Raw genomic sequence first — 18768 nt, forward strand, 5'->3', positions numbered from 1 at the left:
TGAGCATTGTAAGACTATTGTGGATCAGGCTGCTTAGGTTTGAACATTCACTGGCTGAATGGTTTTGAGCAAGTTACTTAAACTCTCTATGCCTGTGTTCCTAGGGCACTAGTTATTGTGCCCGTGAATTGCTACTGTTTTACTTTCATCAAGGGCCAAGTGGTGGGAGATTCAGGGAGAGGGTAAGAAAGTAGAAGTGGGGATTGGGAGTGTTGACTCCACGTTTCTGGAATCACAGTCTGTGAGAGGTGCGTGACTCTTGCAGGTTTCCCTTGCTGCTCCCACTGACACCACCACAGGGTTTCCTGGGGATTGGGGTGTGAAAGAACAAAAATAAGTAAATAAATAAAAGGGATGGGGATTCCTGTATTTGAGGATAAGGTATTCCCATACCTGGTCCTTGAGCCAGAGATAGAGTGCTTCTCTCAGAGTTCTGACTGTGCCATAGCACTCCCTTTTGGATATCTGGCTGTGTTAAGTTCAAGCTGGAGGGACCAAAGGAGGGAGGAGGGGCATGGGAGGTAAACTCCCTGCCAGTCCAGAAATACCTTGAATTCTGATATTCTCTGATTTTTCTTACACTCTTTACAGAGGACTCAGATAGGTGCTCCCTGCATTCTGTTCTGGTCCTGTGGTTTCACTCAGAGTGTGGACAGGATGCCGTGCTATGCTTCACTTCAGTCGTGTCCAACTCTGTGTGGCCCCATGGACTGTAGCCCACCAGGCTCCTCTCTCCATGGGATTCTCCAGGCAAGAGTACTGGAGTGGGCTTCCATTTCCTTCTCCAGGGGATCTTCCCAACCCAGGGATCGAACCTGCATCGCTTTAAGTCTCCTTCATTGACAGTGGGTTCTTTACCGCTAGTGCCACCTGGGAAGCCAGGACAGGGTAAGGCATGTCTGCTCCCATCTTACCAGAACCAGACTCTAAATTTCCTTTTAAAACAGCACTTACGATATTGCTATCATCCCTTGTACTTTCTAATCCAAGACTATTCCCATACTAAGATACAATTTGAATAATATTACTACCTTGCAAAAAAAAAAAAAAAAAGGCTTTTTAGCTCTCCATTGTCTCTGGGCTTCAGTACAGACTCATTTCAGTATTCAAGTTTCATAGCTGCATATACCTCATATTCTTGCCAGATGAGGAATACTTGCTGATGTATTGTTATTCTAGTCCACACCTATAGCTTTTGTTAAATTCTCCCTGCCTAAAATAGTTTTCCAGCCTTTCCCATATGGCTTCTTCAAGTTCTATACATATTTTAAAGCTCAGATGTACTGTCTTTAAAATTTTAGTTTTCAGCCCTCTTCTTATGTGCTTCCCATAGAAAAGAGTATGTGATCGCTTCAGGCCTTGAATAGCTGTTATTTTTCTTTGTACATTTTCAGTATATACACACACATATGCTTTGTTGTAGGATTATTTTTTATGTCTAGAGATACAGTGTCTAGCACAAGCTTTTATGCCTCAGATTCAGTAGATTCCGGTAGCATTTACCTGAATGTTAGCTTGACGTTTACCTTTCCTTATCATATTCTTTTTCACCTACTTCCCTTTAACAACTCTTTGAGACCTTTATTCTAAATCTCATTCATATGAGGACACCACGGATAAGTAAAGTCACTTATCTTAACTGTTCTGTAACGCTATGAGTTTCTTGAGTGGAATTTTAGTATTCAGTTTTCTGCCACATAATGTCTGCCATATAGTAGCCACTCAGTAAGCACAGCAGTATCCCTAACTCTCCTCTTCTTTCTACAGTACCTTGGGCACGTAGAAGTTGATGAATCAAGAGGAATGCACATCTGTGAAGATGCTGTAAAAAGATTGAAAGCTGTATGTATTTGATGGTTGCCAGTGTTGCTCTATATGCTATAAACACTCTCTCAAAAGATTTTGCTCAGTAAATTTCATTGACCCACTATCCAGTAAGATCAGTGTTCTTTTAAGGCAAAAGATGTGTGATCATTAATAAAGAGCATTTCACGTTGTCCATCCAAAGACGTAAGTTTTAATGACGAGCTTCTTCAGTGTAGGCCAGACATTATCTAAGATAGTTTTAATTCAGAACCCATGTTAAACTAGTGGTATGAACTCTTATAGATATTCTAAAACCAGGGTAAAACTATTTCAGTTAGTTACTTAACCTAACTGTGATAACTGTGTTATAAATAAGTAATTTTAAATCTGTAGGAAACAGCTTTCCAGGAAAAAAAGTATAAAATAGAGATATCTGTTAATGGCTAGTGAAGTTTATTTTGGGAGACTTACTATCATTACTGCTACTCCCCAGTTTCCTTCCCTGTACTCCTCTACCATTAAGTATTTCCCTGCCTTTTGCACAAACTTCAGCATACTTGAAGTGGAGAGTCCTTTTCAAGGATCAGTAATGTCTATTTTGCCTATTATGCCATAGAATACATCCCAGACACATGCCTGTGTGTTTAATAAAAGGAGTTCAGAGTTCATAAAGATTCAGGTTAAGGTGTTAACTTCATAGTTTGGATAGGTTTGAAGAATGTTTCTTAGATTCTGACAGCCCTTTTCACAGCCTTCTTTTCTCCAATGTGTGGCCTTTCCCGCCTTTGCTCTGAAAGCTTTAAGCATTACTTCTGCATGCCCTTGCCCCAGACAGCATTAAATACTTGTTGCTTTGGGTTTGCTGGTATGCTAGGCTGCCACAAGTTTGGCTACTAATGAATGAGTGCTTTTTTTTTTACCCCTCAATTTGCTTAATCAAAACTTTTCTGCTTCTTGGTATATTTTATATGACCTCTTATATATAATTCCTCAATATAAAAGATATAAAATCAAGGAAGCAACCAACTCGTTGAAGTGGATTGTGTTTTCCAACAAACGTCTAAATCGATTATAGAAAGGAAAGGAGGAGAAAAATAACTGATTATGGTATGCAAAAAACTTAAAAAAGGACAACCCAGAACAATATACAGATACACACACATATCCTTTACCTCAGATTTTGGTTATTTAAATTCTTAAATGTTTGAATGCCATCTTAGTTTTATCTGTGCTCTTCATTTAATCATCATTAATGTTAAAGGAACTTCATAGTTTTATAGACTTGCCATGTCCACCTAAATATGTTCCCCAGTTAAATGCAGCCTCAGATAATACAGTTTTCCAAGAAACTTAAATTCAATCCCTTATTTAACAAAATAATTCTAAGTTCACTGAGAGAATAAGATTAGGAACACTTTTAAAACTTTTTAATTGAAGGATGACTGCTTTACAAAGTTGTGTTGGTTTCTGCTGTATAGGAACATGAATCAGCCATAAATATACATATATCCCCTCCTTCTTGAACCTTCTAGGTTGTCACAGAGCACCGGGCTAAGCTCTCTGTGTCAGTTTCCCATTTGTTAATACTCAATGAAACTTCCCCTTCTACTAATACCCTTTCTAATGCTGTATGGAAACAGTTGCAGAAAGTTGGAATTCTTCAGATGTTGTTCATCCTCAGATCATACCATGTTAGTCTACAAAAATACATGATTTTTATCTTTTCATATTTTTACTACACAGAAATTTCTAGATGCCTTTTTTCCTCCTTTTACCAAACATTCATCTAACAAACATCTGTAATCTACTGTGCTAGATGCTTATGTTGTGCCAAAAGCTGTGTCTGGAGATGTGTTTATTTTCATAGATGATAAGATACTCTTCTTAGAGTTTCAAATAAATGGAAGCAAACATAAAAATGTACAAACCTACGGACTGAAGAAGAAATAACATGTCTGGAACAAGTTTGAATGCCAAAAAGTTTTAAAATTTAAAGAATTATGTAGCTCAGATGTACCAGTTAAATAGGAAAACAAACAATCTTAAACCTATCACTCAAATGATTGTTGAACTAAAAATATAATGTTCTAGTGCTTTTTAAATTTGTGGGAGATTGAAGAAGCAAGATAATTTTCAAATCCAGTTTTTTTATTTCCTTCCAAGTGATTCCTTAAAATTTAGGATTACTTTAACTTGAATTAGAAGTTATCAACATGCTTAATATTCTCATATGAAAAGATATTGTAATTAAACAACATATACTTCTCAGAGCATAAATATGTTTAATTTTTTTTTTACATTATATTCATAAAGTTAGGTACAGTATTTTCAATTCATTTACTTTGTGGCATAATTTACTTAGCCACTTCGGGGTGTAGATTGTATAAGATAAATGACAGAATCAACTGTTGCCCATTTTCAGTGCCTTTATGACATAGTTGCAGAGTAAGAAGTACTAATTTTGTAAAAAGTGTTTTGGGCCTTTGGTTATCTTGCTTGATACTGGTGCAAGATGACCTTTTAAAATGTCTTTTCTTCCCATTGTCTCTGTAAATGTTTTTCCCACTCTGTCTTGGTTTTAGACTAGTTTCATTACACTACCAGTTTCTAATATGTTGGTTTTTTATTCACTATTTGATATATTTGTTTTAATATATGTTCTTATTTTAGCAGGTAAAAGAATCATAATTGTTTTTTAAATTAGTTTTATTCTCTAATCTAATAACTGTCTCTTGATGCATTTTGCACGTCATCTTTTTTCATTAACATCTGAGGTCTTTTATAAAAAGAAGGCAAACTCCATGTTTAACAGGAGCTTTTCTGGGAGCTAAATTAAATATTAATGAATCTTCTTCTGATACCGTCCTGTCCCTAAAGAATGGTGAATCTTTTAACATGGCCTGCATCTTTTAAAAGCTGGTGGTTACCTAAAAGTCTAACAAAACTAGAGTCACCAAACTTGGCAGCAGAAATAAGCTTAGTCTTACTGTGTAACTACCCACTTTCCTTATTATATTTCTAGCTTAAATTGAAAACATTTTGTGGAAATATTTGATGCTGTTTGTGATTTTTCAAAACCTAGAGAAAAAGCTATTTAGTGTTTGAAAATATTGAATGAATTTATAAATTATCTGTTGTTGTTCAGTCACGTCCGACTCTTTGTGACCCTGTGGACTGCAGCTTGCCAGGCACCTCTGTCTTCCACGGTCTCCCGAGTTTGCTCAGATTCATGTCCATTGAGTTGGTGATGCTATCTAACCATACCGTCCTCTTAGATAAATTATCTCAGAGAGTCAAATTTCTGTACAGTTGTCTTTTTCTAGGCATTTGTTCACTGTTAATAACAGTTTATAAAAGGCAAAGGCTTAAAGTATAGTTCAGCCAAAATGAAGAAATGTTAAAGTTAAGCGAGTGTAGGTGAGTTAGAACTCATCTACTTTGCATAAATTTTTCAGACTTTACATGGTGGCCAGTTTTCAAAATTTGTATATGCTTAAAAATTTGTGCTGAGATCACAAACACTTGTCTCTTTTTTACCTATACATACTTATAACTGTCAATGGGAATTTCTTTATTCTAAAACAGAATTTTAAAAGAAAATATGACCATATTCCTCAGATTTCAGCTGTGGCTCACAGATGTGGTTTGGTTCTCAAATATATTAGTTTTCTCAACTCCAGTGAAAGCATTGGTCTTGTGTTCTTTATAGATGATTTATTCTGTGTTTGAAATCAAAGATATCTATTAATTCCCCATGATTGCTATGGAATTGATCAGCACATACATACATATAAATCAGTCCTAATGCATTAGTAAGAATTCTTTAACTCAGCAAGAAAAAGTCTGACAAGGACCCTCGCTGCACACTTATAATTTAAGTGTAGCATTTTTTAATGTTACTGTGTGATCATTTGAATGTGGTTTTTTAATTGGTGACTTCCACATTTCAACCACTGATTTTAAATTGAAAAATGTATATCTACCAATATATTTACCACTTACTATTATGAAAATTTAAATGCAGATCTCACCAAATCAGTATGTCATGATCTTTTTCTCTGCTGCCAAATTTGAATAATCTGTTTTATAAGTCAGAAGAGAATGCTAAAGTAACTGGTTGCTCTGCATGAATACAGGTTCTGATTTCTTCTCTTTCTGTGGATTCTTAGGCCGTACAGTCTGTTTCCCTGCATTTTCATGCACCCTTCCTTCCCCTGTCACTCCTGGTATGGATAACTCTAAAACTCTCACTCCCGCCCCTTCTCCTGCTTTGCCCTTCACCTCCCCTCTGTGTGTGCTTATTGCTGTGAAACCCGGGGACATTTAGCCCGTACAATAATAGCGCTCGACTTGTCCCCCTGTTCCTCCAGGAAAGGAAGTTCTTCAAAGGCTTCTTTGGAAAAGTAAGTTTGATGCCACATTCGTGCCTTGCTTTATAAGGAGTTACACCCCTAGTATAGCATTGATGTATTTTTTAAAAAGAAGTACAGCTTTGGTTTCTTTATAATACAGGAATTGATTTGACGGAATATGGAAATTAATGAATCTGGAAGCTGCTGTCTATATTACCTGTATGTTTGTTGATACTAAATCTCATAATTCCTAGGAAAGTCCAATAAATAAATCAAGTAGGTTAAAAAAGAATTGCTTTCTCAAAACTAGGTGTTAAAATAAATTTAATTTGATTTAGCAAAATTGTTCATATTAGAATATTTTTGAACAAGTAGGCTTTACTTAGTGCTCAATATTGACAGAGAAGTAGGAAGAAATACTAAATTCAAGTGAAAATTAAATGTATCCCCAATTTTACATTCATTGCTATTACTTTTTTTCAATTTAAGTTAAATTTCAGGTGAAATAAGTAAAGTATGTGAACTTATCTTTGGGGATCCTGTGGTTTTTAACCTGGGATGGTAATTTAAGAAAAACTATCTTAATTAGTAATCTATCAAATGTATATCATATGTGTAATGTTCTTTATGTAGATGCTTTTTAAAGAATGATTGTTCAGTGTTCATATTTCCTTATAATATATAGGATGACAATACAAAAATAGATTTCTAACATTTTTGAGTCTAAGCTTATTGTTTAGTTTTGAGTTAAGTGCCACAAAATAATTCAGACTGAGACAGTATAAGAAAAAACTACTGTCATTTTTATAACTCAGTGTACATTACTAAAAGTTTATGTGTTTATGTGAATATAAAATATAAAAATCCCATCACAGTTAATTTTTCACTGGGTGGTTTTGTTACTTTAAAGAATTTTTTTTTCTTTTTGGACACACCACATGGCATGCCGCATCCTAGTTCCCTGACCAGGGATCAAACCTGTGCCCCCTACAGTGGAAGCTCGGAGTCTTAACTGCTGGCCTGCCAGGGAAGTCCCTAAGAAGACTAGTTTTTTTAAATGATTAGTTTCCATTTCCTTCTCAGTTAAGTATTTTAGTTGTAACTCTTTTTTTCGCCCCCCCCCCCCCCCCCCCCCCCCCCGGCATGGTTTAAGTTGGGCTTCCCTGGCGGCTCAGATGGTAAAGAATCTGCCTCCAATGCAGGAGACCTGGGTTCGATCCTTTGGTCAGGCAGATCCCCTGGAGAAGGGAATGGCTACTCACTCCAGTATTCTTGTCTGGAGAATTACATGGACAGAGGAGCCTGGCATACTCCACGAGGTCACCAAAAGTTGGACACAACTGAGCAACTAACACTTTCACTTCACTTCTGGTTTAAGCTACCATTATACTAAAGTAAACAAGTTGGAAGGATTTTAGATTGAATGGTCTATTCAGTAACTGCTATCAGTCTGAAGTAAAAAGTCATGTAATGTATCCACACATGTCACAGTAAAACTTTTAGTAGGTATTTTGAGCCTGAATCAAATTAACAGGTCCATAGAATGTGAGTCACATTAACAGGTCCATTGACTGTGGGATCTATATCTAGAAAGAATTAATCCTGTAGACATTTGCATACTTATAAATAGGCATCCTGGTTGTTAAGAGAATTTTTTGGTGGAGCATTTTTTCTTTTCCAAATATAATTTCTCAAAGCAATTTTACATGAACCCAATTAAAATATAATTTTAAGTATTTTCTAAGTGATCAGTTTTTAATATACCTACTTTGGTAAAGCAGTCTTATCTATGAATGCTAGGATGTAGAAAATATCAATATGGTTTATAAAAAAATATGTTAAAAGTGTGTTTTTTTAAAAGGTTATAGCATCATGTTAAAGAACAAAAATAGCTATCACGTGAGAATCAGTTCCCAGGTGACAATATTCATTGCTGTGTATAATGAGGTCATTGTGCATCTAATGTCACTGAACTGGGTCACACCATGCTTCTTAGCTATTTTCACTGCATTTTGCTACATTGCAAATTTATATGGTATGAGAAAGAAAACTATGAATTACCTCACTTAATCCTTGCAGTAAGCCTGAAATTATTATTTTCTCCTGTCTTACAGTGAGAAAACTGAAGTTTACAGAGGGTTAAGTGACCTGCCTGAATTCACAGATACAATAAGTGGTAGAGTCTAGGATTTGAACTCAGATAATCTGATTTCAGAGTCTACATTGTTAAATCACTTTGCTATACAATCACTCTATTTTCAGATTATTTACAAGCAAAGTTTAAAATATTTAACCTTAAAAAGATGTTAGTAAATAAAGAGCTTCTTAAAACTTTCTACCTTTCTTCTTTAAAGGTAGCAAATTAATTTTGGATTTTTGTGTCTGGTCAATTTACTTTATTATTAAGGCTTTAAAGAATCTTTTCCAATGGTTCAAATAACATTTATCTAGAGATGTTTAAGTCATACTAGTGAGATGTTCTTAAAAGATACTAATCTGTCCCATAATGTGAACAAATATGACCCTTAGAATTCTTTTTTAAAAAATTTACTTATTTTTTAATTGAAGGATAACTGCTTTACAGAAATTTGTTGTTTTCTGTCAAACTGACCCTTAGAATTCTTTTTATTCTTCAGTTTTATTGAGATATAATTGACATACAGCAATGTATGTTTAAGGTGTACAGCATGATGATTCGACTTTATATGTCATGAAATAATTACTAGGATAAGTTTAGTGATCCTCTCCATCTCATAGAGATACAATATAGAAATCTTACGTTATTGTGGGGAGAATTCTTTTTATGGCCAGGCAGTTTATTCTTACGTACAGTTTTCTTTTAATTACAGTTAATTCATTCAAAGAGTTTGGAAACCAAAGTGGGAGAAAGCATCACCCATAATCTTTCCAGAAATTTACTTGTAAATGAAAACTTGTCTTGAATTTGGAGCCTTTTGTACTTTTCAAGTTGCCATCCTTTAACTCACTTTCAACACTAATCTACAAGAAGTCATCTGGTGAAAGAGATTTGGTTTGTTGAGTTTGCTCAGTCATTTGTGTTTTGATGAAAGCTAAAAATGAAGAATCTCATAGAACAGTATTTTAGGGAGTGTTTATCTAGTGCAGCTCCTCATAAATTTTGATACTTTCCTGGCCTTCATGTTACATGTGTTTTAATGGTCCAACAGTTATCAAGAGTTTCCACCAAACATATTTGCATAACAGTAGATGGGTGAAAGAATTATTAGCCCTAGTGAATTATTACTTCTCCTGATGACCAGGAGAACTGCTGCTGCTTTTCCCTTAGTTGTCCTGGACCTGAATACTCTGTCCTGTTCCCGTCGGGGGCCTGACCTCCCTGTTCCTCCGTCTAATGGAAGCAGTACTTTCAAAAGCTTTATTAATGAGGAACGGATAAACCTGGATGTCTTACAGATCTGTGTTATTAACCCATTGTAAGATTACATACATCTTAGAAGGGGGAGAAAAAAACCTAAGACTGAAATATCTTTTTCTAAACTTAGCTACATTAAATTGCTCATTATTTTAGGAAAGCCAAGAATATTCTCAACTTTTTAGAAAGTACTATACACAGCTCTTAGTGTATTTGGCTGTACTCGGCAAATGTTTTATTAATATTAGCAAGAAATTACATGGCCCTTAACATTTGAAAAGGATCTTAAATTTTAATGTATTTGAGGAAACTCATGAGCTAAGTAAATCTGTATTACCATTTTATGAGGAACTGGCTGAACATAAAGATATAAAATGTTTTTAGGCCACCCTGTTAGGTCTCTTTTTAAAGCCATTGTATTAGAAAAACTCAGTTTAATCTGCCTCCTGTTAGTCTTTGTCCTGTGTGTATCTTTACTGCTGACACAAAACACTTTACTTTTAGTCACCGAATGTATAGAGATTTTTCTTTTCTCTACACAAGCAATTTTCGGTGACACCAGCTGAGACACTACAGTTTAACTCAGTTCTAACCCTGTCTACTTGGAGATAGTGTCAGACCCCACAGATTTAAGGATTCAATCTCATAAGACTGGTCCCACCTACTTTAGATGCCAATTGCAGGTAGTCGGTCCCCAGGTTACTTATAATAACTTCTGTCTTTGACTACAAATTTGACTACAAATTGCAGGTTCCCATGACCTCCTCCTCAGGTTTCATTAATTTGCTAGAACAGCTCACAGAACTCAAGCAAACAGTTACATTTACCGGTTTATTAAAGGACGTGATAAAGGATACCGTTGAAGAGCCAAATGAAGACATACATAGGGCGAAGTCTGGGAGTGCCCCAAGGGCAAGAGCGTCTGTCCCTGTGAAATCGGAGTATGTTGCCTTCTCCAAGTGGATGTGTTTGCCAACCTGGAAGCTCTCGGAACCCTGTACTATTAGGATTTTGTGGGGGCTTCCTCGTGTAGACATAATAGATTATTAATTCCAATTCCATTTCCTCTTCCTTTTTTAGAGGATGGAGGAATAAGACTGAAAATCCTAAGCTTCTCATCATGCCTTGGTGGTTCTGGTGACAAGTTCTTATCCAGGAGCCCACCCAGGATTGTATCATTGGACAAAAGATACTCCTAGTAGTCTTATCACTTAGGAATTTATGAGCCTTGTGTCAGGGATGGGGTCAGAGAACAAAATATCAGGACAAGAGATGCTCTTTGCGTTCTTATTGCTTGGGGAATTTCAAGGATTTCAGGAGCTCCGTGCCAGGAACCAGGGGCAGATACCAGTGTATATTTTCCAGTATCTCACAGCCATTTACTTGTATTTATATGAACTTTATACTTAGTGATGTGTTTTGACCTACTTTCTAACTTGCTACTCAAAACAGTTCAGTGAATTAGACATGATAGTTGATGAAACTACATTTTACAAATGAATAAACAAGCTCAAAGAGGTCACCCAGCTAGTAGTAAGTGGCAGTGCCTACCCTGAAACCAAGGTTTTCTGAAACGTAGTGCTGCATGCCTTCTCCTGCCCTTCGTTGGCCTCTGCTTTCCTCAAGACGCTTTCATTACAGTGAATGGAGAGGTGTCAGATGCTGGGGACACTAGACTGCTCAAGGGCCTGAATGCTTCCCACAGACATATGTTGTATGGCCTGCACACAGTTCATAAATTTAAATTAGTTGCCAGTATTTCAGACATTGAAAGCTTTCAGATTGAAGCTATTATATCTATTTTAGGAATGGCAGATCTGGCAGAACAGCTCGCCCTGTATGCGGTAACAGTGGCCTGAGCCGAGTAGCCGTTACGCCCTTTGGTTGCCTGTTGCCACAGCACTGTAGCTCCCTGTCATCCTCACCATCTGCTTCACTCATTTTGTTACCTGCTTTTAACCCTGTGGGGATTTGAGTTTGTGAACTCCTCCCTGGGCTATTATTTAATTTGGGGGAGGGGGTTAACCACTTCTAACTGTATAAAAATCACCAAAAATATTGTAATATCTGTTCTAACAGATACTGTTAATGTACTGCCAGATATATTTTTTTCAAGTTTTTATGCTGTTACAGTTGTTAAATGGCATCATTTGAAATAGTTATGTTTTAGAGAATACATAGTTGAAAAGTAGCGCATGGTTATATTGGTTGCAACTAATTCTCAAGAGTAAAACATTTTACGACCATGTTAAGTCAGTGTGCTCACATCTACATTCTATTTAGATTTCCTATGTTTTCTCCTTAATGGCAGATTGTACTTAGACCGCTCTGGGTCCTTTGCTCTACAAGTGAGGGAGTATCTACTGCCTCTTTCCTTTCCCTTCCTTTCTGCTTTTTAAATTCCCATGCCCTTTCTTCTATAAAATTTACCTTCTCTCATATCTTATTAGATGCACCTTTTAGGGTTTGTTTTTGAAGTGTAATATAACAAATTTCTAAAGAAGGAAAAATAAAAAAGACAATCCCAGGAGTCATTAGAATATTTCCATTGATCTTGGTTTCAGTATTTCCTGTAACATGATCAACTAATATGCCAAATGCCCTGGTCACTGATTTTCTAGACTAAAAAAAACAAAACTCATTAACCTTTGAAGTTGTTTAATTTGTATTCATAAAGAGTCAGTGGTTCTCAAGCCTCAGGTCGCAGTTGTGTCTAAAACATACTAGGAACTGTACTAGGCTATCCGATCAACGATGAGCAAGATGGTCTCCATTTATTTAGTTCAGTTTATTCTCTCTTTCAGATGACTATTTGGCTATGCCTTCCTTTTCCTTAAATCTCCAGAATTTCTTACTCTGTTCTCTCAGTTGATGACCTTGCTTCCTACTTCACTGAACAAATAGGATCAGCCAGAAGAGAACTCTCAAACACAATAGCACATCTTCTCACCTACATGCATCCGTGCATATATACTCTGTTTTCCCTCCCATTCAAGGGATAAGCTGTCTGTGTTCCTAGCTGAGGCCAGCTCACTTACTTCAGTATTGCTATCCCCCATCCTCCATAATCAGTTTTTCTTTGTCTAGTGGATTGTCTATTAGCATGAAAACAAACCTTTTTAAACGGAGGTTTCTTCTTGGTACCTCCAGTTTCTGCTCTCCTTTCCTCTGTTGAACACTCTTTATCAGACTTTTACCTCACCACTTGTCAAGTCATCTGTATTATTCCAGTGGTTCTATTTACTCAACCTATCAACAGCATTTGACATCGCCCATCCCTCCCACTCCTTGAAACACTATTCATTTGGCCTTAAGGGGTCCTGCTCTCCTGCTTTTCCCTTACATTGCTGCCTGCTTCTCAGTCTGTGGACTCTTCTCTACCTACGCTTGTGCCTTGATGGTCTCATCCAGTGTCATGGATTTAAATACCATCTCTATGCTGATGATTTTGAAGTTTCTATCTCCAGACATCTCCCATAAATTCCAGAGTGGTGTTTCCATCTTAGAAACAGTATAGCATAGGAGTCAAGGACAGACTTGGGATCTGGATTGCTTGTATTTAATTCTGGCTCAGCTGCTTATTAGTTTTGTGACCTTGGGAGATGTTTTTAACCATTTTGTACCTCAGCTTCCCCATCTGTTACCAAAAAAAAAAAGGGGGGGGGGGATAATACTAATTCCAACTTCATGTGATTGTTCTGAAGATTAAATTAGTAAATACAAGCAAAGTGTACAGAATAGCTTGCTGTATGAACAAGTGTCAGTATCATTAGCATCAAACATTTCACCTTAAGGCATTTCACATAATGTCATGTCACAAACCAAATTCCAAAACTCTCCCCCAGACTACTCTTCCCTAGTCTTTCCCATCCCAGTCCCTGTGCTTTAGCCACAAATCCTGGATCTGATCTTGACTTCTCTCTTTCTTTTACCTTATATCATCCTGTCAACAGTTCCTGTCTGACTACCTCCACCACTACCCTGGTCCATGCCAGCTGCTCTGCTCACCTGAATCATTGCTTTAATGTTCTATTCAATCTGCTTTCATCATTATGCCCCTGTCATCTGTTCTCAAGATAATCAGTCTGAGTGATCTTTTTAAGACAGATCTGGTTGTTTCCGGAAACTACGGTGCTTGATCCTCCAGTAGCTTCCTGACCTACCCAGAGTAAAAACCAAAGTCTTTTGGGCCTAGTGGGCCGTTGTGCATGAATTCCCTCTGTCCCTTTTCCTGTCTTCTCCTGCTCCTGCTTCCTCTGTTTCAGCCACACTAGCCTCCCTGCTCTCCCTTGAGCATACCAGGTCTGCTTCCACTTCAGGACCTTTGCACTTGCTCTGTAACCTCTAGTCTGGAACACTCATCATCCAGATAGGTGTGTGGCTCACTTCCTCATCTCTTCCCATTCTTTGCTTAAAAGCCCCATTTTCATTGAGGCAGTCACTGAGAGAACTTTATTTTAAATTTCAAATACCACCTTCTTCCATAAACACTCACGGTTCCCCTTCCTAGTTTTATTTTCCTCTGATAGAAGTTACCACCATCTGTCGTAGCATCAGTTCAGTTCAGTCTCTCAGTCGTGTCCGACTCTTTGCGACCCCATGGACTGCAGCACACCAGCCTTCCCTGTCCATCACCAACTCCCGGAGCTTACTCAAACTCATGCATTTTACTAATTTGGTTTTTTATTTCTTCTTCACTAAAACATAAACTTTCTGTGGACAGACCTGTTTTGTTCACTGCTGAATCTTTAATGCCTAGAATAGTATGTATAGGTCCATAATGGCTGCTTCTAAATGTCTGAGCTAGTGAATGACAAGTGCACTGCTTGCAAGTTCTCCCTGTAGTAAAACCAGACAGGTTAAACACAGTCAGCAAATTGTGGAACAGTAACAAGTTCTACTGGAGCAGAGAGGGAGAATGAATGCAAGAGATTGTGTTTAAGGCTTCTGAGAGGAGATGATACTTAAGGCTGAGACTTAAGACTGTGAGTTCCAGTTAAACTAAGAGGAGAAAGGCATAGAAGGAGCATCATTAACAGAGCCCCTGGGGTGAAGAGAACCTGCTCCAAATCATTCCTTCATTCATTCACCCTAGGGGTATACGAAAGGAGACAGAAGGTAAGACCTAAGTTTATGGTAAAGACGACCATGGTGGTGGGGGGTCTTTCACTGTGAGAAGAGGTATAATGAATTTGGTTTCAGACAGGTTGAATTTTAGGTCTCTGTGGAATTTCTTTTTCTATTACATGTTTGAAATATGAACTTAATATTAGAATAATTTCTGTTCAAGTTTCCTTTTTCCCATCAAAAAGTGATTCGGTATACGGAAGAGCTCAATTGCCCTAAAAAATCTCAGTTTTGTTGTTTGGTTCATGACATTCTATCATCCTTATTTTTTCCTGAAAGCCTTTAAAGGCCCTTCTCACTTAAGAAAGTGCAAGATAAAAGTTACTGTACTTTTAATAAAGCAGCCATTGGAGATAGTACCAGTCTCAAATTCTATAGAAAGTTGTGTTTCTCTTCAGTGCTCTTTCCTTTGAAGATACATACTGTATCTTGGAATTTTAAGACAAAATTTGTTCACGACACAGTCTGTTCAGAAATTCAGATGTCATCTAATAGATTTGAAGGCCCTTCTCAGATTTTTTTTAAAAAGAAGTCTTCTTGTTCACTCATTACAAGGCATTCTGTGCCATGGTTGCTTGCTAATATGTTATTACACCATAATGACTGGGTTATCTCTGTGTGTAGGTGTGGCAGAAAGACTGACCAGAGATTCTTTACATACTGGGTACCCTTGAAGACCTCTTTGGTGTGTAGCAGAAAGAGCTCTGCACAATAGAATGGCAAATCACTGTTGCTCAGAAAGAGTGACTTGCTCTAATCTTCCTGCCCAAATTGGTCTTGTTTGCTGCTGTTGCTTCTTAACATTTCATAGCTAAGCCAAATGATGCTTCTGTGTGTCTGTAGCATTCCTTTGCTTTGGCTTACATTAGAACACCTTGCTCTTACTGTATTCCCAGCACACTTGTTTGCCCCCAATATTACTTCTATTTATGTTGATTAACTGCATGTTCTCATCTCATTGGTGGCCTTGGGAATCACAGAACTTTAGAGTTGGACTGCACCTGAGTTCAAGTCTCAGTTAATAATAATATAATTATATATATATATATATAATATATATTATACTATAATATAATAAACTAATGGGATATAAGGACATTTGTTTTAAAAAATAGAAAAGAAAAAGAATTCAGGGGCAGTTCCAAACAGATCTAATATTTCAGTATAATGAATTGTCCTTCCAAAACCCTTTTATAAAGTTGTATTGTTACAAATCCATGTCCATTTGTTTACATATTGTCTGGCTGCTTTTGTGCAGCAAGGCAGACTTGAGTAGTTGACACAGACTATATGGCTTACAAAGCTGTAGCTATTTGGTATCTGGTCCTTCACAGAAAGTTCCCTAATCTGTGCTTTAAACAGTTTAGAAACTTAATTCTCCAACTAGAAATCTGAAGTACTTCCCCAAATAACAACAATATGTATAACAAAAGAGTGACTGTAAGGATCTGTCAACATCCTGAGAACCCTACCAACTTACAATCTCCATCTTTGAAAAAAACTTTCTGACGTGGTATTGATTTAAAAAAAAAACAACAGCTGGACATAAGTAGGTAGATGGCAGTTCTTTATTGTAATTAGTTATTTCATTGCCCTTTATTATGAGTAGCTTTGATATTGAGGAGAAAATGATCTTACCGTGTAAGATTTGTGTTTCTTCACTAATATTTTATGTTAAGATTACTTGTGCATTTCTGTTACTTGCAAGTACAAGTTTCCTGACTTAGTAATTTGTAATCAACTGATTTCCTGCTATCCTTTTCTCCAATGTTAGAGGCTGCTTAATTTCTGTACTGATTTGTATCTACCCATAATAAAAGGTGTTTAAGGGAATAATGTTAGTTTTAAAATTCTAAATTGGATATTTAGAGAGTTGAGTGGTTTACTTGAAAATTATACTTAATTTGACATTTTTCACTCATAGCCTGATCCTTCTTAGATTTCACCAATTTAAATTCTCAGTTACTGAAGTTCTGTTCATATTAGACCCATTTTCTTTCCTTTAATAATAAGCAGTTTTCTCTTTGTTATAAAATTGTAATTTTTTATGCACTGACACTAGTCAGTGTGAATTCTACCTATTGCCTTGAAATTATTACAATAGCACTGGCACCATGGTGATGAAATAATTCTTAATTCTCACATATACATTACCCCTATCACATTTTTACTAGTGTCTGAAGTATTATGTAGTCTTTTTACGGGTTGTTTTATGTAACAAAGATATATGTATAGTCTACATTTCATACTTATTCTGGGTTATCTCTTTTTTTAGTCCTGTGGTTAGCTAACTTTAACCTTATCTCCTAAGGTAATTTGCTTAAGTAGACAGTTTCAGGGCAAACAAAAGGAAAACTTTCATATTCTATGACTTTTATCATTTTCTAAAAAGTGATTAGGAATCTTAGTTTATGTTATCAGAATGAAAAACTCTAAAAAGTTGACGGATAGTTTAGAAGCACTGCTGCTATAGAATTTGTGAGGAAGTTTGGACTTAATTTCAGCTGCAGGTGTGTCTTTGATTGTTAATATCTCAATCCCTTATTGAAGTAATCATAATGTGGCAAACTCTACTGGCATTCAAGAACTAGCACTCAAATGTATGAACAAGTGGAAAAATTAATATTATATGTTTTCATCCCCTGTTTCAAGTGGTCAGTAACAATGAAATATGACAAATACAATGCTTCACTGATAAATTTAGTATAACACCATAAAGATTATTATAAAGACATACCTCAAAAAGCAGAGATATTTTCATAGAAGTCTAATTGGGCCAAGAAAATATTTCCCTGTGTATGATAAGGAGACTAAATAGGGAGCAGTCCCATTCTAAAATGATCTTTTAGTTTTCCCACCTTCAGTCTCCCAACATTGAAGTAGTTCTGTCTGTTGCATCAGATGCTGCAGACTGTTGGCTAGTGTTGCACAATGAACATATTGATAAAATTACAGATTCAAATTTCTTACACAGGATTCTCAGTACCATTTGGCAGCCTTATATATCACTGATTTAACTGTCTCCTCTTTCCTATAGCAGATATTTAGCAAATTTATTCCTTCAACAAATATTTCTTAAACTCCTGCTCTGTACCAGGCATTGTTCTAAGTTCTAAAGATACAGCAGTGAACAATAAGGGAAAAAAACCTTGCCTTCATGGAGCTTACCTTCCAGCAAAATACTAAATACTACCTAAGCATTGGTTAACTGTGGGCAGTTATAGTTGTTGGTGGGTATATCTGTTTGTTTATTGAATCCTCATCATAATCCCATGAGGTATGTGACATTGCTGACATCATTATGCAGATGTGGAATCTGGAGCATAGAGAGGTAAAGTAATTTGCCGTTGGTCATATAATAAGTGGCAGACCCACAATTCACACTCAGACGACAGCCTGGTTCCAGAGTCTGTGCTGAGTCGTTGTACTGTACTGCCCCAACACTGCTATTTTTAAGTCTTTATGCTCTTAAATCTGCCTACCTTTTTCTCCCTAGCAAAGTAGATCATCTCATCTCCTGAACAGATGAATTTGTGGCTCTTTGAAGTAAACTTCCTCAACTTGTCACTCACTCCTTTACTCATCTGTCTTCATTTCTACTCGGCTTCACTCCATCCCTCTGTTTCAAGGAAGGGACATTCCCCTTCCCATCTAAAATGTGTATTCTGGCTTCATCCTATTTCGCCTCCCTGGGGACTTTGTTCTCTACATTACTCTTCTCTTGGGGCTTTAGTCTCCATCTTTCCACTGGCTTTTGTCATTCAGCAAATAAGCATTATCTGTTGTCGTTGTTGTTGAAAGTGTGTCTTATTCTTTGAAGAAGCTTTGTTGTTGAGAGAAATTTTTAAGCTTATTAATGTAACGATAAATGAACACTAATTGTTTATTGCCCTATTTAAATTCCAGGTGCTTTATATATCTCTGGTCCTTTTACCAATCCCACAGATCCTTTACAGATGAGGAAGTAGAAGAAACTCAGATGACTCTGTAACTTCCTTAGCTTATGAATAGTGGCATTGAATTCAGATTTGTATCTGTCTTACTCCAAAATCCATTCTATTTCTAGTATAGCACGTTAGTTTACCACAA

General features: G+C 36.6%; 1 protein-coding gene across 11 annotated transcripts in view; it reads left to right on the top strand.

The window, feature by feature from the left end:
- NUMB (NUMB endocytic adaptor protein) overlaps window positions 1-18768 on the top strand; it is a 157077-nt gene that overhangs the window by 120924 nt on the left and 17385 nt on the right. For 8 of the 11 annotated variants that reach the window (XM_061156724.1, XM_061156734.1, XM_061156728.1 and 5 more), the window contains 2 exons: window positions 1768-1842; window positions 6177-6209. In XM_061156724.1, coding sequence (XP_061012707.1) covers window positions 1768-1842; window positions 6177-6209 — 108 coding nt within the window. The remainder of the gene's footprint in view (window positions 1-1767; window positions 1843-6176; window positions 6210-18768) is intronic. The other 3 variants (XM_061156729.1, XM_061156735.1, XM_061156732.1) reach the window with 1 other exon arrangement.

Source organism: Dama dama, chromosome 12, assembly GCF_033118175.1.
Source record: "Dama dama isolate Ldn47 chromosome 12, ASM3311817v1, whole genome shotgun sequence".
Lineage (NCBI taxonomy): Eukaryota > Metazoa > Chordata > Mammalia > Artiodactyla > Cervidae > Dama > Dama dama.